Source organism: Lacerta agilis, chromosome 6 (genome assembly GCF_009819535.1).
Source record: "Lacerta agilis isolate rLacAgi1 chromosome 6, rLacAgi1.pri, whole genome shotgun sequence".
Taxonomy (NCBI): Eukaryota; Metazoa; Chordata; class Lepidosauria; order Squamata; family Lacertidae; genus Lacerta; species Lacerta agilis.
In genome coordinates, this window is record NC_046317.1 from 79,477,481 (window position 1) to 79,499,470 (window position 21,990).

General features: G+C 45.2%; 1 protein-coding gene across 1 annotated transcript; it reads right to left on the reverse strand.

The window, feature by feature from the left end:
• Positions 1 to 6,722: 6,722 nt before the first annotated feature.
• Positions 6,723 to 21,692, reverse strand: LOC117049016 (1,25-dihydroxyvitamin D(3) 24-hydroxylase, mitochondrial). Its single transcript, XM_033153574.1, has 12 exons — positions 20,891 to 21,692; positions 19,970 to 20,160; positions 18,482 to 18,575; positions 16,374 to 16,470; positions 15,185 to 15,276; positions 13,660 to 13,771; positions 12,276 to 12,421; positions 11,152 to 11,318; positions 10,342 to 10,420; positions 9,100 to 9,291; positions 8,236 to 8,348; positions 6,723 to 7,347 (listed from the first exon to the last, which is right to left on the reverse strand). Exons 1-11 carry the CDS (start codon positions 21,155 to 21,157, stop codon positions 8,238 to 8,240), a joined length of 1,548 nt encoding a protein of 515 aa, XP_033009465.1. The 5' UTR covers positions 21,158 to 21,692; the 3' UTR covers positions 6,723 to 7,347; positions 8,236 to 8,237.
• Positions 21,693 to 21,990: the final 298 nt, after the last annotated feature.

The following is a 21,990-nucleotide window of genomic DNA, read 5'->3' on the forward strand; positions in this document are numbered from 1 at the left end:
CTGGCACACATTTCTGTTGTAGGCTAATCTTTTTTAGATCGGTTTCTCGCTGATTTGTCATGAATGCAGCGGCATCTGACTGAGTCTATTGGGGGAGAGAAGAGAAGTGGAGGAGGATGCCTATGTCACACATCACAGGGGGGAAATGCATGAATTAGCCTTCCGTCTGGGCAATCAGATTCCAGTAATCAGAACCACCTGCAAGGGAAACTCTTTCAAGTACCTCTTTTGTAGAACCTATGAGAAGCCCACCAGCAGAACATTAACACAACAGCTCTTGCCATTCCCAGTAACTGGTATTCAGAGACATATTGCCTCTGGCAGTGCTCTGAAGCTGGGATGGCAACTGAAAAATGATCCTTGAGTGGCAGGTAGGGAAAGAAGGAAAGGAGGAAAGAATAGACTGCCCATGAGTGCAGCTCTGGGGAAAGCATGAGGAGTGCCATTTACAGACCCTCCAAGCGTCCTTATTTTCCAGTGATAGTCCCGGATTTACAGAAGCTGTTCCGGTTTCTGCTTTGATCCTGGAATCTCCTGTTTTTCCATAGGACATCCCTATTTTCGTTTTTATCTCTAAGTCACCTTGAGCCCCATCAGGGAGAAAGGCGGGTATCAATCAATCGATCATTCTGATCTAATTTATATATTTTTTCAAGCAGAATACAAGACAAATATGACTATTGGTTTAAAACCACTTTTTTTTTTTTTAACCAACTAGCTTACATATTGACTGATGCAGAAAAGTATAACAAAGTGATTCAAATAACTGGTAAATATTTTAAAAGGGAGTTGCATTTCATTGTAGACCACCAAAGCTCCTACTATATATTGTTGTCCGTGAAGCAAAAACAAAACCCTAAAGGCAAGCTTAACAGGTTTGTTCTGAATTGCCTGAGGACTGTTTCAGTTTGGATGCTGATTTTACAAGTGTAAAAGCCAAGTTGGTGGCGTATAAGATCTAGAATATAGTTGTTTATCTGTCTTATTGTGTCAGCAACTTGGCTTTTGTTCCAAACATCTTGCAGTTTTGCAGTTAAGATGAGTAGGCGATAGTCCCAGAAAGTAAGGCATGTATATACCTATAACTCAATAGTGTGTGTTTCGGGAATTCAGAGTGTAGAATTTATGCGCCTGAGATAAAGGTCTTATGTAAAATAGATTGTAATTTCAGCTGCCACAAGTTGTCATAATGCATTGATATACAGGCTTTGTGGAAGGATGAATGCCACACTATGTAGATAAAATATTGCTCCAATGCCTCATACTTGGAACAGCCTGCAAAATCTGCAATATGGGAAGTCTGCCACCCTACCTCAGTTAATGTAAGAAGAGCCGGCTGGAACAGGCCTGCATCCTGATCTCACAGTGGACACCCAGATGCCTGTGGGAAACCCGCAAGCAGGATATGAGCACAAGAGCCCTCTCCCCTTCTGGGGTTCCCAGCAACTGGTTTTCAGAAGCATTACTGCCTCAGAAGCATTACTGCCTTGTCCTCCCCCATTGTTGCATTGGGCAAAAGGCCCTTCTTCTGAGCTACGCCAATAAAACTCAGAGACTAGAGGAGCTAGGAGTCCATGTTGTTTTCTTTATTGCAAAGCAATAAGGGTTACAGTCGACTCATTTTCGCAAGCCTGCAACCCCGCCCAAAGGTCTGGACAGGGGTATTTATAACATTTCAAACAAAGCATTTCAATTTAACCAATCATATTTCATTACCTCATTTTAGTTTAGTACGCGTGTACATTACCTAATCTAATACGCATGCGCGATAAGCATTGTTAACTGAACCTTGATTCTCAGAGATTGTTACATTTTCATTAGTTTGCGTGCATGGGAATCTGTGTTAGGCCTTTGTTCTATGTATCAACTTATGTTCTAGCTTATGAATGTGATTGACGTATTTGCTGTCCTTCTTTCCCTGTAGGGAAGGTCTCATGCCAAATCATCTGTTTCCTTAAAGCAACAGGTTACCATAACATTTCTATTATAGCATATTCAATGATTTATTGGGGTTCACATTATCATATTCATTGTGGCCCCTTTGGGCCACTGCTACACCATGACTTTGTCCCATCCTCTTTTAAAGCCACCCAAATTGCTGACCATCCCTGGTGTGGCGATCACACAGGGTCCCTGGACCTTTCGCAGTCTATTGATCCCTGTGCCACCACAGGGCTTCGCTGCCACCAACCAGGATCTCCCCCTGGTAATCACTGTCACAGTCAGGGTTTTGATTTGAACAAAGAAACGGTGTTTATTTTAAACATCAACAAAAGTAAGGTATTAGTTACATTGGTATATATTTATTCTTATCTCAACCCTGTCTTGATCCTACGCTCACCACTCTACCTCACCACCAACCCTCACAATCACCAACCACCAACCAACCAACTGTCTCAGTCAACTGCCCTTAACCAACTGCCTCACACCAACTAACTCCCCCCTTCTATGCTGGGTTTCAAAGCCCCTAAGCTCCTCCTCTGGCTTTTCATTGGTTAGCCTATCACACAGTCAATTAACCCTTTTCTCACTCCTGCACATTCATATGTTCCCCAGGAATGGGCAAACGCCACACCTGGCTCCTGTGGGAGAGACTTCCATAGCTTAACTACGTGCTGCATGAAATCGGGTTCTACCATGAGTAAGAGCACGTGTTGCGATCGGGACCTGGCAAGACACATTCCCTTCCTGTGGGGGTGGGGCCGGTAGCCGGCCTTAGTAGCTAATGGTCAGTTAGGAGTTGCTGGGCAAAAGTTAATGTTGCAACTTGTGATGGACAGCTTAGCGTCCTATTTAAGCCTCCGCACGTAGGGTGTTCCTTTCTCTTGGCTTCGGCTGCTGATCACCCGTCCCGCCCCCCCTTTTTTCTTAGGCCTCTGCTTTGACTTTGCTCTGCCTGTCATGGGGTCGTCTGCGTTGTAGCAGGGGCCCAGTAGGAATTTGTCCATCTGGCCGATTGGCTGTGCCTTTTGGTTTTGCCTACTGCAGTAGCAACTTGTCACAACTTGTAAGGTTGGCGGTTAGGCATTGGTTCCTGTGTGGATTGCTGGATTGGGCGCTGCCCATCCAGAATCATGTTGATGCTGGGAATTCCGTTAAAGGAATCCGGCGACTCTTATGCTTTGTCCGATGCCCCCGGTAGGGGTTAGGGCCATAAGCCGAGTCCCCGGGACCATTGAGGAAGAGGGACGCGTTGCTGCCCCCCCGTCCTTAACTCTCCTCAGCGGCATTCTCCCAATCGCTGGTTTTAGGCCAGCCTCTGTCCCGGTGTGACAGTAGTCTGAACCAATGCCTACGCAACCACTCACCGAATTTGTATTTAAATAAAGTTGTGGCCCTAAATTATTTGCCAAAAACCCAAACCAAAAATCTGTCTCCTGTGTCAAGTCAATGGGGGGTGGATTGAGGTCCTCGATACGCAAGAAGCCCTTTCTTTTATCTGTCCCAAATCTTCCAACATTCAGCTCCATTGAATGTCCATGAGTTCTAGGGATCTAGAGAGACAGGGAGAAAAACCTTTCTCTATGAACTTCCTCCATGCCACGCATAATTTTATATACTTCCATTATGTCGTTTCTTACCCACCTTTCCCCTAACTAAGAAGTCCCAAATGCCACAACTTTTCTTCATAGAGGAGTCATTGATCTTTTTGGTAGCCCTTTTCTGAGCCTTTCCCAACTCTGCAGTATTGTTTTTGAGGCAAGGTGACTAGTGTACAGTTCTATTTTTAATTCCTTTCCTGATGATCCCTAGCATGGAATTTGCTTTTTACAGCTGTCACACATGAGGCTGACATCTTCATCAAGTTGTGCGCTACATCCCCAAACCACCACCAGTTCAGAGCCCATGAGCGTATATGTGAAATTAGGCGGTTTGTTGGTTTGTTTGGTTTGTTTGTTTGCAAAGACATGTATCACTTTGCACTTGCTTACACTGAATTGCATTTGTCATTTTACTGCCCCTTCACTCCATTGGAGAGGTCTTTTTCGGAGCTCTTCACAGTCTCTTTTTAATGACCCTTATTGGTCATTAAAATCTCCTGCCCACCTAGCAGTTCGAAAGCACGTCAAAGTGCAAGTAGATAAATAGGTACTGCTCCAGCGGGAAGGTAAACGGCGTTTCCGTGTGCTGCTCTGGTTCGCCAGAAGAGGCTTAGTCATGCTGGCCACATGACCCGGAAGCTGTACACCGGCTCCCTCGGCCAATAAAGTGAGATGAGTGTCGCAACCCCAGAGTCGTCCACTACTGGACCTAATGGTCAGGGGTCCCTTTACCTTTACTGGTGGAAATACTCCTAAAACAACACTAGAAGAGTGAGCATGCTCAGTAGTGAAATAATACTGGTATAGTTGGAAATGAAAAATGTAATTGTCTGTGTGTGTGTGTGTCCCTTCTTGAGTTCCTTACATCTTGTACTATTTTGGAGGCAACCAGGTTTACTGAATAGGCGCACACCTGCTATGAAGAGGCTACACAGCAACATTTGATTGCAGATCCTACTAGTTCTTCCTAATGTGGAATTTAGCTTTCTCTGTAGTTTAAAAAAAAATATTGCTTGTGGTGCTACAGGTATCACACACAGAGATTTCTTCTCTTCCTTACATTTTGAATATCTTAAAACTGTTGACAAACCCGACTGTAATCTTTCTCTAGATCAGCAGTCCTTGCACTAATCAGCCACCAGTGGGTTCAACAGGTTGATGGTTCCTCGTGGACTTGCAGGTGATCTCTTAAGCCATGGTGCAAGTACCTAAGTAAAGTTCTTTTGAGTAGCTCTCAGACACTAGAGACTGGATCAGTTTCCAGATAGGAATTCATAGTTCAATGGTAGAGCATGTGCTTTGCATGCACAAAGTCCTGGTTGCAATCATGGTATGTTGGCTGGGTCATCTTTCAGGCCTTTTCCCAGCTGGCCTGGGAGAATGGGCCTGGACTGACTCCAGCTACAAAAGCTGAGGCTGCAGAACACTCTTGGGCTGGGGTGTTGTATAGTGGGTGTGGGGTTGTTGGGGTGGTGCAGGAAGTTGTTCCAATTGATAATGATTTTTGCATCTTTGATATATCTTGTTGTGATTTATGTGGAAATCATTCAGTTTGCTTGTGTATTTTTAATGTTTTATTTATTGTTTACAACCATGTTGTTTTGTATTTTTTCATGTTGTAAGCTGCCTTGAGCAGTTTTGAACTGTGGAAATCTCCGTAGCAGTGCTGTGAATACCTGTCTGGATTTTAGAAAGCTTGTCAATACAAGAGAGCAAGAGTCTGACTTGGCATATAGTAGCAACTGCAAAATTGCCCCAGGCAGCTTTCCTCATTTTGGCCATAAAATATGGAGTGGCAAGTGGTTTAGTGGCATCTATCCACTAACCAGAAATGCTCTGTACTATGCAAAATAATTTTTTTTCTTTTGAGCTGGTGGCAAAATGTGATGAGCAACTCACAAAGAATGTAGGTGACTTTCTAAAATGATACTGGACGACGTGTTCAGTACAAGCAGAGGCATCATATCTGGAAATTCTTTTTTTTATTACAAAAAAGCATGTGTTTAGGTATCAACGAGAAATTCCGAACACTGAAAAAAATAGCAATTCTGTACAATAAATCAGCATCTGTTGACAGTTCTCCAAAGTGTACAGAGATCTTTGTTATAAAAAATATTTAAAATATAAAAACCACAAAAATTCATGTAAAAAAAAACACCCCGACACCACCACAAGGAAGCTGTGCGTATAATTTTCAGGAATGGGTGAAAACACGAACAATAATGCTCCTATGCTACTGCAGATCATGAAGCTGAAGTGTGTATCTGCGCCTCTCCAAGCTGAATACAAGAGCACCAGATCACCTGCACTGGATCAGAGCAATGGACCATGTAGAGCAGCGACTTGTTCCCCACACTGTCTAACAAACAAGTTGTGGAAGGGAATCTTCCTCACCTATCGTAGCTCCTGGCAGCTGGTATTGAGAAGCAATTGTGCCTCTGAACTCGGGAGGCTACATACAGATGACAATGTCCAACCCTATTTCAGAGCCATCTAAGCTACAGGCCATCACATCGCCTTGCAGCAGCAAATTTTTGTGAGTTCATTCATTCATGCACTGTGTGAAAAAAGTGAAACACCCATCAGCCACTTATTTCAGCCAAGGTGCTTCACACATTACCCACATTGTGAAGAAAAAAAACCCCCAAAGCATTCTAGGCAGCCCCTGGTAGGTTCCAATACATTACTGGTGTGCTGTGTGTGGCTTGGTGAGTCAAGCCTTATGCAGGCCTGACTGTACTGAATTATTCTCTCCAACCCATACGTACAAGCCCTGAAGTGGACAAGTGCATTTAAAAAAATAAGAGCAGTTCTGAAGGCCTATGCACAACCCACCAGTCTTATCAAGTTGTTCTCCAGAGCATCAGAGCACTGGATTCCCTGTAATGGTCTGTTCATGAGCATGAAGAACTATGTAGTGCCTATGGAGATTTTCCAGGCAGAGCTGCCCTGAATCAGCCCACATTTTCTTGCAGTGTGAACCATCAGCAGAGGTTTGGTACTTTGCTGTTGTTTTCCAAATACAGCACTTTTGTGTGTTTTTATCAAAATCATATAATGGTAAAGGTTTCATGGCTACTGCAGCAAGGCTCTGAGTTTTAACAGATGTATAAAGGGAAATGTGCAGTTTTCCTGCCCTTTGTAATATATATATATATATATATATACATATATAAAAATATCTAAACACCAGGACCTTCTTGGAGTGCTTCTTTCTCCTTATCACAACAATCCTTTTGTAAAAGGAGGTAGGCTGAACAAGACCTGCAGCAGACAGAAATCCTCATTTTGAAAAACCTACACAATTCCTGCAGGATGTGAGAAACAGCAAAAAATTCCTCCCCCTACACCTCAGAACTGAACTCACTGTATCATGTCATCTACCCTTGGCCAGTTGATCCTAAAAACATCTAACAGGAAGGATGTACTGAGCCACGACGAGCAGATTTCACACAGGCAGGTGAACAGAAATGGAATTTTGTCAGGGCTGCATGAAAAGGTCCATTGTCTCGCACCGGTCTTTTTGCCGTTTTCTCAGTTTGCACCTTTTAAAATAAAGGCTGGTCCTTGTTGGTTTTCATTGTAGTATTCAAAAGATTACTTAGGTGCATGTTTTGGCAGATCTGCCCCCAAAGCAAGGTCAAAGCTAACTTCAGATGCTCCTTGATCTCTCTTCCATCAACAGCACATAGGTCAAAACATGCTTAGCCCCTGGTTGCTGAAGGAGGTTGGGTGCCAAGCATTCAAGGGGGTTGTCTTCAGAAAAGGCAGCACTCAAGAAACTCTGTCTTCCTTCAAAAAGTAGCTGGGGGAGAGGGGAAGAGAGGAAAGAATATTTAGACATTCTCCAGTCAAAGTAATCAATTATCTTACTAGTCCATGGATTTAGAGGTAGATCTTGCACAAGCCATGTTGGAAAATTTATCATGGGTCAGTCAGATCCATGTAGTTAACAAGATTTGTGCACACTTTGGAAACGTAGGCTGGATTGGTAGCTGTCTCTTAGCTTCCTTCCGTTCTTCCCCAGAATGCTCTGCAAAAATGAGGGCCAGAAATTTGCTCTGAAAATATACAGAAGCTAGAATCAGCCAGGAACCTGTGCTGCTTTGAGTATATTGTCAGTCACCCAAGTGTTTCCCCATCCTGGCTCTCGGATGATAGTTAAATGAAAAGCCAGTTCTGCTCATTTCATAGTTTCACTGTATAACCTTGCAACAAATTAAGGCATGGTGGTGTTTTCAATGTTCGGGAACAGATGGAGAGGACAGGGAAAAAGCTCTTATTGGGCCAATGTCTCCTGAAAAGCAGAAACACATTTCTGAATCTACCATAACTCTTCAGGAAGCTCTGTAAAACTCAGGCACTGGCAAACTTTCAGAAATAAAAATTACGTAGGGTTGCCAGACGTCCGGAATATCCCGGACATAGCCAAAATAATGCAGTCCTAACCAGTGTCCGGGCAGAAATTGGCAAAATGTCCAGGAAAACTGGGATGTATGGCAAAAATTTGGTCAAAACTAAAAAAAAAAAGCTCAACAACACCCCCCAGCCCCCCAAAATTGTGCTCAACAACTTGTCCAGATTTTCACTTTTTGAAATATGGCAACCCTGTATGAAGTGGGCCAAGAAGAAGAGTCCATTAAGATGCCATTTTCTGGGACCAGCCTGACCACAGAGCTCCAGCTTCATTTACCTTTATCGCCTTCTGAATGCAATGGGAACTTCTCGATGGGGGATGAGGATTCCCAGGTGCAGCGTTTCCACTGGCTTGTCATCGGTTGCTACGATCTGATACTTCCGTATAAGCTGCAACACAAAGACAGAAGGAATCAAACCCGGGCTGCTCAAATTCACCCTAGTGAGCACCTGTGGGAAGGAACTCATCCCAACTTGCAACTAAGGGACAATCCTCGGAACCTGCCAGCTCACCCTCAAAAATGAGCTTCAAAGTCAAGGCACGGCCTTGCTACTCACAACGGCAAGGCTGGGATCCATCCCAAGTTTAGCATGGGTGGCTAACCCCTCGCTGTGATGTCCAATATGACTGACAGGTGAGCAGCCCCTCCCACCTGTTCACATGGCCCAGGGGAGTGGGGAGAGGACCTAACAGTTCCCCACTTCTTTTATATGGCAGTGTATTCAATTCTAATTGCACACGACTAACTTAGGTCTGATAATTTAAATGGGTTTACTTCAGGTGAAACTTAGCAGGATACAACCAATAGGATTTGATGTATGGAACACACCTGGGGGCCTCGTGATGAAGGCTGGGGCATAAGTAAATTTTTACCTACTCAGCCTTACACACACACACACACACACACACACACACACACACACAAACAATGTGACTGCTACCAAGGAGTGTGGTGGAGTCTCCTTCTTTGGAGGTCTTTAAGCAGAGGCTTGACACCCATCTGTCAGGAATGCTTTGATGGTGTTTCCTGCTTGGCAGGGGGTTGGACTGGATGGCCCTTGTGGTCTCTTCCAACTCTATGATTCTATGATTCTATGCTATTTGAAGGAGGGTGAGAAGATGTGATTGCAGACATCTTACCCAACAGAGAGCTAATTGAAGCTGTAGCTCTGCCAGGCGGCGTCCAATGCACATCCTTTTTCCAATCCCGAACGGAACATGAGCAAAAGGATTTATGTTCTTCTGGAGCCAACGCTCTGGCTGAAATTGACTCCAGTCGTTGAAGTATTCTTCGTTGCATCCCAGAGAATGGCTGTTGATCATCAACACCGTCTGTAAACATGGAAAACAGCATGGGGCGAGTGAGAGAGAGGAGAGGGAAGGCCAGCTGGGTGCAGTTTTTCTAAAGAGGGAACATCAAGCCTTGTGTTGCTAATGGAAAAAAAGGGCTGCAGGAAAAAGGGAAAGCTGTTTTCTCTGACAGAACCATGATGTCGCATCAAAGGCTGTTGCGCTTCCAAGGCAAGCGAGAAAAGCATGGAGCAACAGCCAGGAGATGTTAATTCCCCCCCCCCCTAAGAAGCCCCAAACAAACTTCAAGTTGGGATTTATTTCCAGGCAGGGGTTTCAAAACGGAAGAAAGCAGATGAAGCCTTAATCTTTTCAGTGAAATTGCCTTCAGAGCCAATTCGGAGTAGAAAATAGATAATATTCTCTTGCCCGGGAGTGTTTTAAAGGCTAAGTGTGCTTTTAAAAAAAAACCAAGCAAAAAAGGTGCAATATGAGCAAAGCTTAGTTTGATCCAGATGTCATCAGGCTTCCGCCTGCGCCCAAATTTTCAGGCTTTAATAGCGGAACAGTCAGAAATTCAACAGGTACTGTTTCTGCTGCAGCAGATTTCCATATGGGGTGGGGTGGGGGGAAGCTGCACTGAAGGCTCATCCAGACTTCAGCTTGCTCTGTGCTTAGGAAAGCATGGGTCCAAGCGGCTGCCCCACGGCTTTCCCCCAGAAAACCTGCTCTTTAAGTGATAAATTGAGCCAACGTCAATCCAGAGAAAACTCGATTGACGTTGGCTCTGATTCAGCGGAAAAGATTGGGTTTCCTTGGCGGAAAGCGGTGAAGCAGGTCCGGATGAGCATTTTTGCCTGTCAGTATTAAAGGCATAAGAGCTATGCCAGAAGAAAATGTGCAAAGCCTGGAGAGGGTGTGTTTTCCAGGCAAGCTTGATCTCAGGAACTTCTTTCCTTTGCTGAACTGATCAATTTCCCCCACACTCACATAGAAGAAACCATCACCAATGTACCAGGGTGCTCAGTGCTTTTAGGAATAGGGGTGCAAATGCATCTGCAGTTAATTTTGCTGCTGGGAAATGCTACTCACCCCTTTAGGAAGAGCGTAATCTCCAAGGACCATTTCTTGGTCCAGGGTCCGAGTGGTGAACGGCACAGACGGAGTTAACCTACAGCAAAAAAACGAAGCACATTTTTTACTATGATTGCAAGACAGATCTACCAGGAGCCAGATGATGACATCATGGCAAGAATCCTGAGAACTGTAGTTTGTTAAGGGTGCTCCTAACAACTCTCAGCTCCCTTCACAAACTACAGTTCCCAAGATTCTTTAGGTGAAGTCATAACTGTTCAAAATGCTTTACTTTTAATTTTTTTAAATAATATTTTTATTGGTTTTACACATTTTTATACATTTAAGCGTTAACCATTTCAAACATTAAAATAAAAAGGTTCTTTTTAACCTTTGGACCACCTTCCCTCCCTCCATGGGTTCAATATTTAAGATTAAATTTTTGCATCTTATACCATAATCCATCTGTTATATATCCATGGTTGCGATATTTAATTCCACATTAGGTAAAGTAAAGGTACCCCTGACAGTTAGGTCCAGTCGCGGACGACTGTGGGGTTGCGGCGCTCATCTCGCTCTATAGGCGGAGGGAGCTGGCGTTTGTCCATAGACAGCTTCCGGGTCATGTGGCCAAGTGTCATTACATCCCTGCCAATGATTTTAACTGTTTACAGCGGTCTTTTAAATAAATTAAAAATTTACTCCAGTCTTTAAAAAATACATGATCTTCCTGGTTTCAGATCTTCCCTGTCAGTTTCGCCTGTTCGAAATGGGTGTGGCCAAAGAAAAGAGAGACCATTTATTTTCATACCAGGCAAGGAAATTTACCTCATAGATTCTTTCAGGCACGCCTTTAAATAGGGCATCTTCTTCAGATGTTCAGCATTTGGGTTCTCTCCAGCCGAGACCACAGCCTGTATTTCCTCAAGCAGCTTTGCCTGGACGTGAGGGTTGCAGGAGATGTTGTAGAGAGCCCAGAGCAGACTGTTGGCTGTCTGCGAAACAGTAAGAGACACTGACTGAGCTCACTCAGGACTGCTACGTTAACATGAGTAAGGAGCTACAACAACAAACAACAACAACAACAACAACAACAACAACAACATGAATCCTTTCACAATGGGAGAGTATTTATATGTGTTGTCTGCAGCTGGCTTCTTTGCGTTTCAAAACTGAGCTCTGCCCTAGCCTAGGAGACCTGCAGGCATAGGGCGGTATATAAATATTATTATTATAGTTATTGTTATTATTTTTATTCAGACCACCTGGATTCTTAGTACAGTGGAACCTTGGTTCTTGAACTTAATCCATTCCAGAAGTCTGTTCGACTCCCGAAACTGTTTGAAAACCAAGGCCCAGCTTCCGATTGGCTGCAGGAGCTTCCTGCACTCAAGCGGAAGCTGCATCAGACGTTCGGCTTCTGAAAAATGTCTGCAAACCGGAACACTTACTCCCGGGTTTGCAGCATTCAGGGGCCGATTTGTTCGGCAACTAAGCCGTTTGAGAACCGAGGAACCACTGTAGTACAAAAGGCATTTAGAAACATCAGGGCAGGAATGAGATACCAGTGACACACTATATGTTACCTAACCAACTCCCATCTCCCATGACCATTGGCGATGGGAGCTGCAGTACCAGAAAAATAACTGAAGGTCCACAGGTTCTCCATCCCTGCATTAGGCCTTCTGTATTTAGATTTTTGAAAAGTTGCATCAAAAACAACTTGGCACAATCCAGGGGAGACTTAGCAGATGATAAGGCATTGATCAGGGGTGGAGCAGGATTGCAACCTATTAAAGGGCAATGATGGTGATGATAATCAGTAAGAACAAGAAGGGAGGAATTCGAATGAGGAAAATGGGTCATAGGAAAGAGGAGACTACCATCTTTTTAGCTGGGTGACCGTTAAGAGGATCCTCACCATGAATGCAGAGGAGCAAGTTATGATTTACCGTTTCAACTCCAGCAATCTGGAGTTCCGTAATGGCAGCATATAGCTCCTTCTTTGAAAGCTGACTCCCAAAGTAAATGTCACAGAGGAACTCCTCGCTGGGGTTGGCAGAGTGTTTCTGCAGCCTGCTGTCAATAGAGCATTTCACTGCGGGAGGGAAGAGAGGAAGTACTGAGCAAACAAAAGCAGTGCTTACAGGCCTCGAAAGTTGCGTTTCAGAAATTCCCTGCACACCTGGGACAATGGTTGAAACCTAGCCTTTATCCCGGCATGATAGTTTTCTCTGTGCAGGCTCTTATTGTATTGTATTGTATTATACAGAGGATCATTCAAACATGCTAGCCACTGCCTGAAGTTTTAAATACTGCACCTCCCACTCTGTTTGCAAAAGAGGGCAAGGGGGAGAATTTTAGATATGGGAAAACCAGATTCAACTCTCTGGTTTGATCTTAGGCAGGCCACACTCTCGTAGCATAACCAACCTCACAGGGTTGTTGTGAGGCTACAGAAATGCTAACCTGAGCTCCTTCAGAGGAAGCTTGCAGCACACACTTACGAAACGCTTGAAGAACAGAGGGCCAGCTGTTTGAGAGAAGAGAGCCAAGCAATCTGAAGTTGCTTTACACACTGGTCTGTTCTACCTGAGGCTTCTGTGGTGAACTCGAGTGACCCAATTAGCTAGGGGTAGGCAGAAGATATCCTTGCTGATTTACAACAGGGCTATCAGGCTCCCAACAATGGGAGCAACAAAATGACGCCCTCCTCCCCAACCTAAGTGATACCACTAAAATAAAGAATGCTTCACACCCTGGAGTGATTTTATGTGTGGAAGGTCTGTGAGTTCTAGTACTGAAAAAAACACAAATTCCTGGCCTCAGCATTCATTACTTTGAGTATATTTGTTTTGCACCAGCCTCCAATTGGTAGATTGCATGGTTCTAGCAAAGAAGAAATTTAGATTCCTCAAACCTGATATCTCTCCATAACCAATTTCAGTTTCATATTTTATAGTGGGCATATAGAACAAGAAGCTAAACAGCCACTCTGGCAAGCCAGGGTGGGGTTTTTTTGGGGGGGGGAGGGGAATGCACTAAACTCAGACCAGGGACACCTGGCTTTAATTATTGGTTCAGCCATGGAGCTTAATGGGGAAGCTTGGGCAAATTACTATATTTTAGTCTGACCAACCTCACAGGGTTGTTGTGAAAAATAACACGAGCTAACTGCAGATATGCTGCCATATGCTCCGCAGAGGAGAATTCAGATGTATACCAAGAGTAAATGATAAATTAACTTTCAGGTCAAGTGCAGTACAGTTGCTAAATTGTAAGATGCAAAGCTTATTTCACAAAATACCGCCACTGCCTCAAGGTGTGTTCAGCTACCTGTCTTAAAGATATTGTCCCACGCCTTCGTGTGAGCCTGCCAAACTTTAGTATTCAGGCTTTTGTGGAGCTCAACGGGGGTCACCATCATCTTCCCAAATGTACTCATCATCTGCAAAATGGCAATGAAGAGATGAACTGCATTGTTGAAATGAAACAAAATGTGCACTAAAACAAAGAAGAGCAGGAATCAAACCTGTGATTGCAACAGAGAAGTGAAAGGCTTTGAAAGAGAACATGACACATTCATGGACAAGGCGATCAATGCCTACTAGTCATGATACTGGATGGTCTACCTTCACTGTTGGATATAGTATGTCTTGGAATACTAATCACTGGGAATTGCAGGTGAGGAGAGCACACCCAGGTCCTGCCTTAAACGTTTCCTAAGCATCTGGTTAAGAGCCCTGCTGAAATAGCCTGGAAGACCATCTGGTCCAGCTCCCTGTGGCCAGCCAGATGTCCACAGGAAGCCTAAAAGCTGGACCCCTGAGTGCAACAGCACTCTCTCACTTGCAATTCCCAGCAACCGGCATTCAGAGACATACACTGCCTCCATCCTACTGAGCATCAAGTACTATTTCTGTGCAATGCATAGAAGGGCTGGATCAACAGAATTCCTGCAGCTCCTGAGCATCTTTACTCGTGCTCCTTCTAGATATAAAAGAACCCTTTACTCAATCGTGCATTCCCATGAGTGGTCCATTCATGCCAAAAATTACTTAAGAAAACCACTATTTTCTAGAGACTGTCACACCTACGATGTCAGTGGTAGAGCACGTTTTGCACGCACAGTTCCCATAATTTTCAGGCAGGGGTAGGAAAAGACTCTTATCACCAAACTTAAAACCATGGAGAAACCTGGTCTGAACAAAGACATTGGATTCTTATCTCATTATACACGACAAAGCTATCTTTAGCCATCTCACCCCTTGCCTTTCCCTGCAAGACCAATTGCAGCCATTAAGAGTCAACAGGTTTTCCACACCTATCAGCTGATCACCCATTCCCACCACCCTTCTGAGTAATACCCCTTCCTACTCCCCCACTATATTTAAGGGTCTGGTGACTTCCGTTTCAGTGTATCTGAAGAAGTGTGCATGCACACGAAAGCTCATACCAAGAACAAACTTAGTTGGTCTCTAAGGTGCTACTGGAAAGATTTTTTTATTTTATTTTTTTGTTTTGACTATGTAAATGGAGGTTCGACTGTACCAGCATCCCCCAACCTTGATGGAGCAAGATTGAGTTCCTTACCTGACCTACACTTGGCTGAATTTCCACAGTGTACCAGAAAGGGGAGGGGCACGGCGACATGCAAATGGGCTGGCAGGAGTGCTGGATTGGCTCCACCAGCGCATTTGCATCCCACCGACCTGGTGAGAGTTGAAGTACAAAGGACACTAGATAGGGAGAGTGCTAGCACAGACTATTCAGAGTTCTGTGTACCACCGCTACATCAGGCAACTTCCTACATTGCTGTCCATCAAATGGCTAAAATGTTCAGAGTGTCATTTCTTCATACCGTTTTTACGGCTTTGATAAAGTTCAGGCCTTCATCTCCGGTGTCCTGCTGCAGGAGCCCAAACCTCTTCCCGTACAGTACCAGACAAATACCTATCGTAGAAAAGAATGCCGTTAGCATCAATGCACTGCCATCAGGGCATCTTATAGCAGAAGCAAAAAAAAGCCTCACAAATCCTTGTCTGAAGATAACTTTGTTGTTGTTCAGTAGTGTCCAACTCTTCGTGACCCCATGGACCAGAGCACGCCAGGCACACCTATCTTTAACTGCCTCCCGCAGTTTGGTCAAACTCATGTTAGTAGCTTTGAGAACACTGTCCAACCATCTCGTCCTCTTTCGGCCCCTTCTCCTTGTGCCCTCCATCTTTCCCAACATCAGGGTCCTTTCCAGAGAAGAGTCTGGATTTGATATCCTGCTTTATCACTACCCAAAGGAGTCTGAAAGTGGCTAACATTCTCCTTTCCCTTCCTCCCCCACAACAAACCCTCTGAGGTGAGTGAGGTTGAGAGACTTCAAAGAAGTGTGGCTTGCCCAAGGTCACCCAGCAGCTGCATGTGGAGGAGTGGAGACGCGAACCCGGTTCACCAGATTACGGGACTACCACTCTTAACCACTACACCACACTGTCTACCAGGGAGTCTTCTCTTCTCATGACGTGGACAAAGTACTGGAGCCTAAGCTTACATCCTTATGTATAACTGAAGAAGGGGTGCAAAGGGAAAGCTCATAGCAACTAGAGGTATAGACGAGCAAATTGCACATAAAAAGTTCATTTTGTTTGGGAATGAGGACCAAAGAGTTAAGCCACACGCTGCACAATGCTTTGTTTCAGATGCAAAACCAAACCAGCATTTGACATTACACACTCAGCCAGAACTCAAGCTCATGTGCTCTTCCTTCCTCCAATATAGAGTGATTCTTTCCCTAGTTTTCCGTGAACACTGGGGGTAAATCAAATGAACCTGCTCATGTGTTCAACATGACTGGGGTAGCAGGAATGAACCTACAAGCCAAGCCCCCTGCCCTGCCCACCCCAGCAGCTGCCTGTTTTGCAGCAGTAGCATGATTGCCTGGGGCCTTGATTTGCATGGAAGAAGTTTGCATGCATACACCTGAGTTGGATGTGGGGTGGCATGGGGTTGGGGGAGAAAACAACAACCCCAGGCTGAGAAGTAGAAGGGAAACTTACTTTCAAATGACCATTTGTTCAGTTCAGAATACAAATCTTCTATTTCTCCATTCTTGTTGCAAAGTGTGTCTATCCGATGCATAAAATCATCTAGAACCTAAAAAGGGAATTAAATTTGGAATATTGGTGAAAAGCAAAATATGCACAGGTCATTATTTTTACAAACACTCTTTTGCTATGCACATACGTGTGTGCGTGCACACACACACACACACACACACACACACACACGTTCCGTAGTACAGGAATGTGTCCCCCCCCCCTCTAAGCTGAAAATAAAGCTCCACAGATAAGACTTATAAAAACTCCATTTTGCTAGTACTGATAGGTTTGTAGACCACTCTGCAAATTCTTTGTTCTTGTATCTTTAGTCAACTCACTAGCTCACTAAAGGTTGATGTACGTCAGCTGCTATTGGAGAATATCTCACAGCAGTGGGCAAATGATTAATGCATCTTTGTTGTGATTTGTTTGCAAGAGCAGGTAAAGTGTAATGTCTCAACTAACTCAAGTTAACTTGTTTCTGCCCGGGGTAGGCAAATAAACTGCGATTTAATGAGTCCTGCAAAATCATAGGTGCACATCTACACAGAAAAGGGGGATTTCTCTGGCAGCCTCCAAATTGGAGTCAATGGGTGATATTCAACTAACTATTAATCAGAGTAAACCCAAGGAAATTACCGTATTTTTCACTCCATAAGACATACTTTTTACCTCCTAAAAAGTAAGGGGAAATATCTGTGCGTCTTATGGCGCGAGTGGTAGTCCCTGGAGCTGAATTGCCCAGGGGCCAAAATTAGATCGTGCTTTTTATTTTACAAAGAGAAAAGGGGGTGTTGAAAGGACCCACTCAGCAGCTGATCAGCAAGAGATCGGGAGAGAGATAAGAGTCCTGGCTCCCTTTCAGCCCTGCCCTCTTGCCCAGGCTTCCATTGTTGAATGTGCTGCAGAGGGAGGTTGTTTGTTTCCCCAGCGACATGTGACTGGCTGATTAGATTATCTGTCTGGAAACTGTAGAAAAGGCTCCCTTGCCTTTAGAAGCTGCAGAAATGTGAGTTGAACCCAATAAAAATGGGGGTTTTCCTCTTTGCTTTTCCCCCTTTGCAAAAGGAGCTTTGCTTTTCCCCCTTTGCAAAAAAAGCTGCAAAACTTTTAGCTGATCCTCAAAAAACCAGGGCTTTTCCCTTTGCAGAAAAGCTGCAAAACTTTTAGTTGATCCTCAAAAAAACAGGGGTTTTCCCTTTGCAAAAAAAGCTGCAAAACTTTTAGCTGATCCTCAAAAAAACAGGGCTTTTAGAGGTGGAAAACCAGAAAAGTATTTCCCCCCCCTTGTTTCCTCCTCTAAAAATGAGGTGCGCCCTATGGTCTGGTGCGCCCTATGGAGCGAAAAAGACGGTAATAAACATGGCTACATTAGGTTCACTAATTTCAATAGGTAAAACTTAGTTGAATCTCGCCCCATCAGTTCAGTGCTGCTCCCACCGTGAGCACCAACAACTTCAGTTGCCACGTGCTGGAAAAAAATCAAGTGAGACTGAAAGAGTCCAATGAACACTGGATTCTATAGACTGGCAAACAAAATCTCATTACTTGGCAACCAACTTTTGTCCTGAATCCATTCACAGCCAATACCAAAGGCAGAGATGGAGGCATAACTTGTGGAACTGATTGACTGCATAGCCATGCATTCAACAAAATCAAGTGTATCGTCCTTCCTGGACTCAACCATTGGAACTGAAAGTGGGGGATTGCATTTTGCATGCATTACTCGATATAAAAGCTCACCCTGAATATAGAAACTTGGCACATCAGGGAGAAAGTTCTAGGATAGCCCTCTATTTGATATACTAGGTTTTTATATGCAGGGATTTATGCGTGTGAAAGAATTGAGTTTTTTGCAGGGATTGTTTCTTAACTCCCTCATGAGTCCATTCACAAATAAGGTAGCTCAAACCAAACTGGATCAGACCCAAACTGGATTTCATGATGTTTTACAGTTTAATCCTATGCATGTCTATGGAGAAGTAAGCCTTATTGTGTTCAGCGGCTATAGAATTAAAGCCGTAACAACTTAGAAGACAAAATTAAGCATAAGTCCTTATGAATACCTCATTGATTTTGGTGTCCAGTTTCATAATTTCTGTGGGCTTCATTAATTTCTTCTGAAATGCACTTCTTACTCGCTGCCAGTCTTTTCCTTCTCTGTGTGAATGAAAAAGAGAAAGAAGTTAAAGGAGATCCTCATTTACACATGTCTACTATACCAAATTCCAGACACGCTGCAAATGCTAACATTTTCTACTTAAGTTAGCACTGTGTGTGGATTAATGTGAAATGTCAGAAAATGCTGATGGCTGCAATCTGAAAGTAGTATATTAGCTGGATGTGCCTTGGGCAAATACTAGGGTTTGAGCAATTTACAGATAAATGCTAATATATGCCAAGGAAGGTTAGAAAATGCCTAAGATGAATCTGACAGTGTGAAAATGGCCTTATGCTTAAAAGCATCTCTTCTTGGGTAGTTTTCAAAAGTGACGCTCAAAATCAGTTTTACAGAATGTTCCCCACATTCTCTATCCCCCTTCTGATTTGAAAGATGGTGGCATTAGCAAGATAGTGCATTTTATCTCAAAGTGCTTCACCTGCCAAACCTACTTTTTTTCCTGCCAGAATTATTTCTGCTGAGGGGAAACATATTAAAGCAGAGAAAATGACACAGACCCTTCTCCCAGTCCCAGAGCTGTGACCAGACTGGTAAATTTTCCTAAAGCTTACGATTATTAATTAATCATCATCATCATCATCATCATCATTAAAAAGCATTTTGGATTGGAGACAGAGATCTCCCAGCATAACATGCAGCTTGATGCTGACGGTGCACCAGATTGTACACACAGAAGATGCTCTGAAATGGCTTATGCTGAACTATTTTCACAATATGACTGTAAAACCTCCATAGGTCAGAATGGGCATTTACCGTAGTTTCTGTGAACAACCTTCTATTTAACAACATTCACACACGGCACAAATAGCTGAGGAGGGGTACAAGAGGTTTTTTTTTTAATCTAATGCAAAAAAACAAAAACAAAAGCAAATTAAAGCAGTTGCTTGATTCAGCCTTGATCAATGCGGCTTTCCCCCAACTAAACTTATAAGCACGAGAAAACCATCCTGTTCTTAAGAAGAAGAAGAAGAAGAAGAGGAGTTTGGATTTGATATCCCGCTTTTCACTACCCGAAGGAGTCTCAAAGCGGCTAACATTCTCCTTTCCCTTCCTCCCCCACAACAAACACACTGTGAGGTGAGTGGGGCTGAGAGACTTCAGAGAAGTGTGACTAGCCCAAAGTCACCCAGCAGCTGCATGTGGAGGAGCGGGGACGCGAACCCGGTTCCCCAGATTACGAGTCTACCACTCTTAACCACTACACCACACTGGCTCTCTTAACATCACTTGGAACTCTGTGCCAAGGCACTAGAATCATAGGAAGTTTTGTGATGGTTAGTGATTTCAGCAGGATGCTATGAATTCCCTCCTCCATTGCCCACTGGCTCTGCCCCCAGCTATGCATGCCACTCGCTATCCAATCCTAACTCACAGGATAAGCAGACCGTAGCCCTCTTTCCGGTAGTCCCGGTAGGCTTTCCAAGGCTTGATCTCAAGGCGCTGCGGGTAGGCACTCTCTTTTCTGTAGAGGGCCTCGAGCAAGCAGGGCGCACCGATGTGCACCGAATCGAAAGCACCGAGTTTCATGCGGAAGATCTTGCCAAACTTGCGGTGGTAATCAGCCTGCAACCAAAGGGAGAAGGAAAGGGAGGGTAAAGAGGAGAGCCGGTGTGGAGGATGCAAGTTGCACATACAAGTGTGCAAGCGCTTGTATGTGCAACTTGGATCCACGCTGGCTCTGGTAAGCTTTCAAGCGCTTACAGAGATTCACCCCAGGTGACAATGCAAGTAGAAGATAAAGCACCTGCAAGCCAGTATCACTCCGCTCTAGAACAGCAACTGGTCCCAAGCCACATGTTTTGTATCCCCAGTCTATCCATCAAGGGATAACTCCAGATTACGGCTATTTTTGGGCAGGATTCAATCACACGCTGGCAACTTCAGTTCTGGTGCGGTGCAACCAATCAGTTTCCCCCCAAAGGATAAGGAAAGTGATGAGCGACTGCATTGGAAATTGTGGGGAAACCCAATTTCACGCAATATCTTGCTTTCATGCAATATATTTGACCCACCCCCTGCAAACAAATAATAATGAATACTGAACAAGCAGGTAGTCTGGAAGCACCCTAGGTCAAAGCCTCCCAGCTATGCCACTGGAGACCCAGGTTTTTACTTGAGATGGCCAGGACTAAACTTGTGGCTTCCTCTGCTGGAGCACTGAGTTAAGAGGCTGCCTTGGGCTGTTTTAGGGGCTGTGCCAAAAGGATTCCCAACCCAAGGCAACCCCCAGGTTGTTTGTGCCATAGGACCTGTAAAGATTGGTGGGGGGGGGGGTCTCACAGAAGTTACTCACCAGCGTCTCGTGCTGTCTCTTGAGGCCTCCTTTCCAGAGGATGTCCAAGAGGCTGCCCATCAGAGGCCACTTGGTGGGGCCAGGCAGCGCGGAAAGCGCGTGGGGCGCCTGCCTGGGGCAGACGGGCATCTCCTCCTTGGGCTGCAAGGCGCACACCGACGAGGTGGGCAGCAGCTGCTGCTGCTGCGGAGGGGCGGGCGCGCTGCCAGGGCCTCGCCGCTTCACGAGGGAGCCGAGCAGCGGGGCTCGCTTTAAGGGGGCGCTCATGATGCCGGGAATGGTCCGAGGGAGGGAGCCCGAAGGAGTCGAGCTCGCCGCAAGTGGATCGAGACGCACACGACCACGTCGGGGGTCTCTCTCCAGCGGAGGGATCTAACCAGACCTCCGGCGCTCGGTGGAGTTTGGCCACAGGCTGGATCCAACCTTGAAAGCCGTGCGCAGAAGAAAGCCGGTAAAACTTCGAAGGCGCAGCTTGGCGAGATTCGGATGCAGCAAGTTGAATTTAAATGCAGGTGGGAAGGAAAAGAGAGAGGCGGGCTCCTAGCCCGACGGGGTAGCAGCACTAGCAGGGTCGTGCAGGAAAGCACCGACCCCGCTAACAGCCGCGCGCTTTAAGCCACAGGATCGCGCTGCGCAACGATGCGGGGATCTGCGCAGAAGGGTAGAGTAGAGTCTCCCCGGGCGCAACCTAGCCTCTGGGGAGGACTTCGCGATCGGCCGTCGGGGCTGTGCTTGCGGCGGGCTGCTTGCTCTCAAGAGATCTGGTTTCAAGAGATCTAACTCCTTCCAGGCAAGAGGAAAAAAAACTAGAGACGGACAAAGAAATAACTACTGTACTAAACGCGAAGGGATACTGTATTGCGCGCCGGCTCCAGGTGTTAGAAGGTCCCATCGACGGCTGGCAGCGCGGCTTTTATAAACCTCCGGGGCCGGACGCCGGACTTTCCTCCGGGGCCAATGGGAAGGGAGGGGAGGAGAGCAGGGCGCGGGGAGGAGCCGGCTGCGGCGGGCGGCCCTCGGGGGAAGCCGCGGCGGGACTGGCAGGTTGCGGGGTGGATCAGGTGACTTTCCAGGCGAAATCCCGACCCACCCGCTCTCGC

Bases quoted from the DNA above. Each gene is read 5' to 3' on its own strand.
- LOC117049016 (XM_033153574.1), bottom strand. From the start codon at position 21,157: ATGAGCGCCCCCTTAAAGCGAGCCCCGCTGCTCGGCTCCCTCGTGAAG. The intron at 10,421-11,151 runs GTAAATTTCCTT...TTTTTGCTGTAG, and splicing joins TGCCTGAAAGAATCTATGAG to GTTAACTCCGTCTGTGCCGT. The intron at 8,349-9,099 runs GTAAGATGTCTG...TTTGTGTTGCAG, and splicing joins TTCAATTAGCTCTCTGTTGG to CTTATACGGAAGTATCAGAT.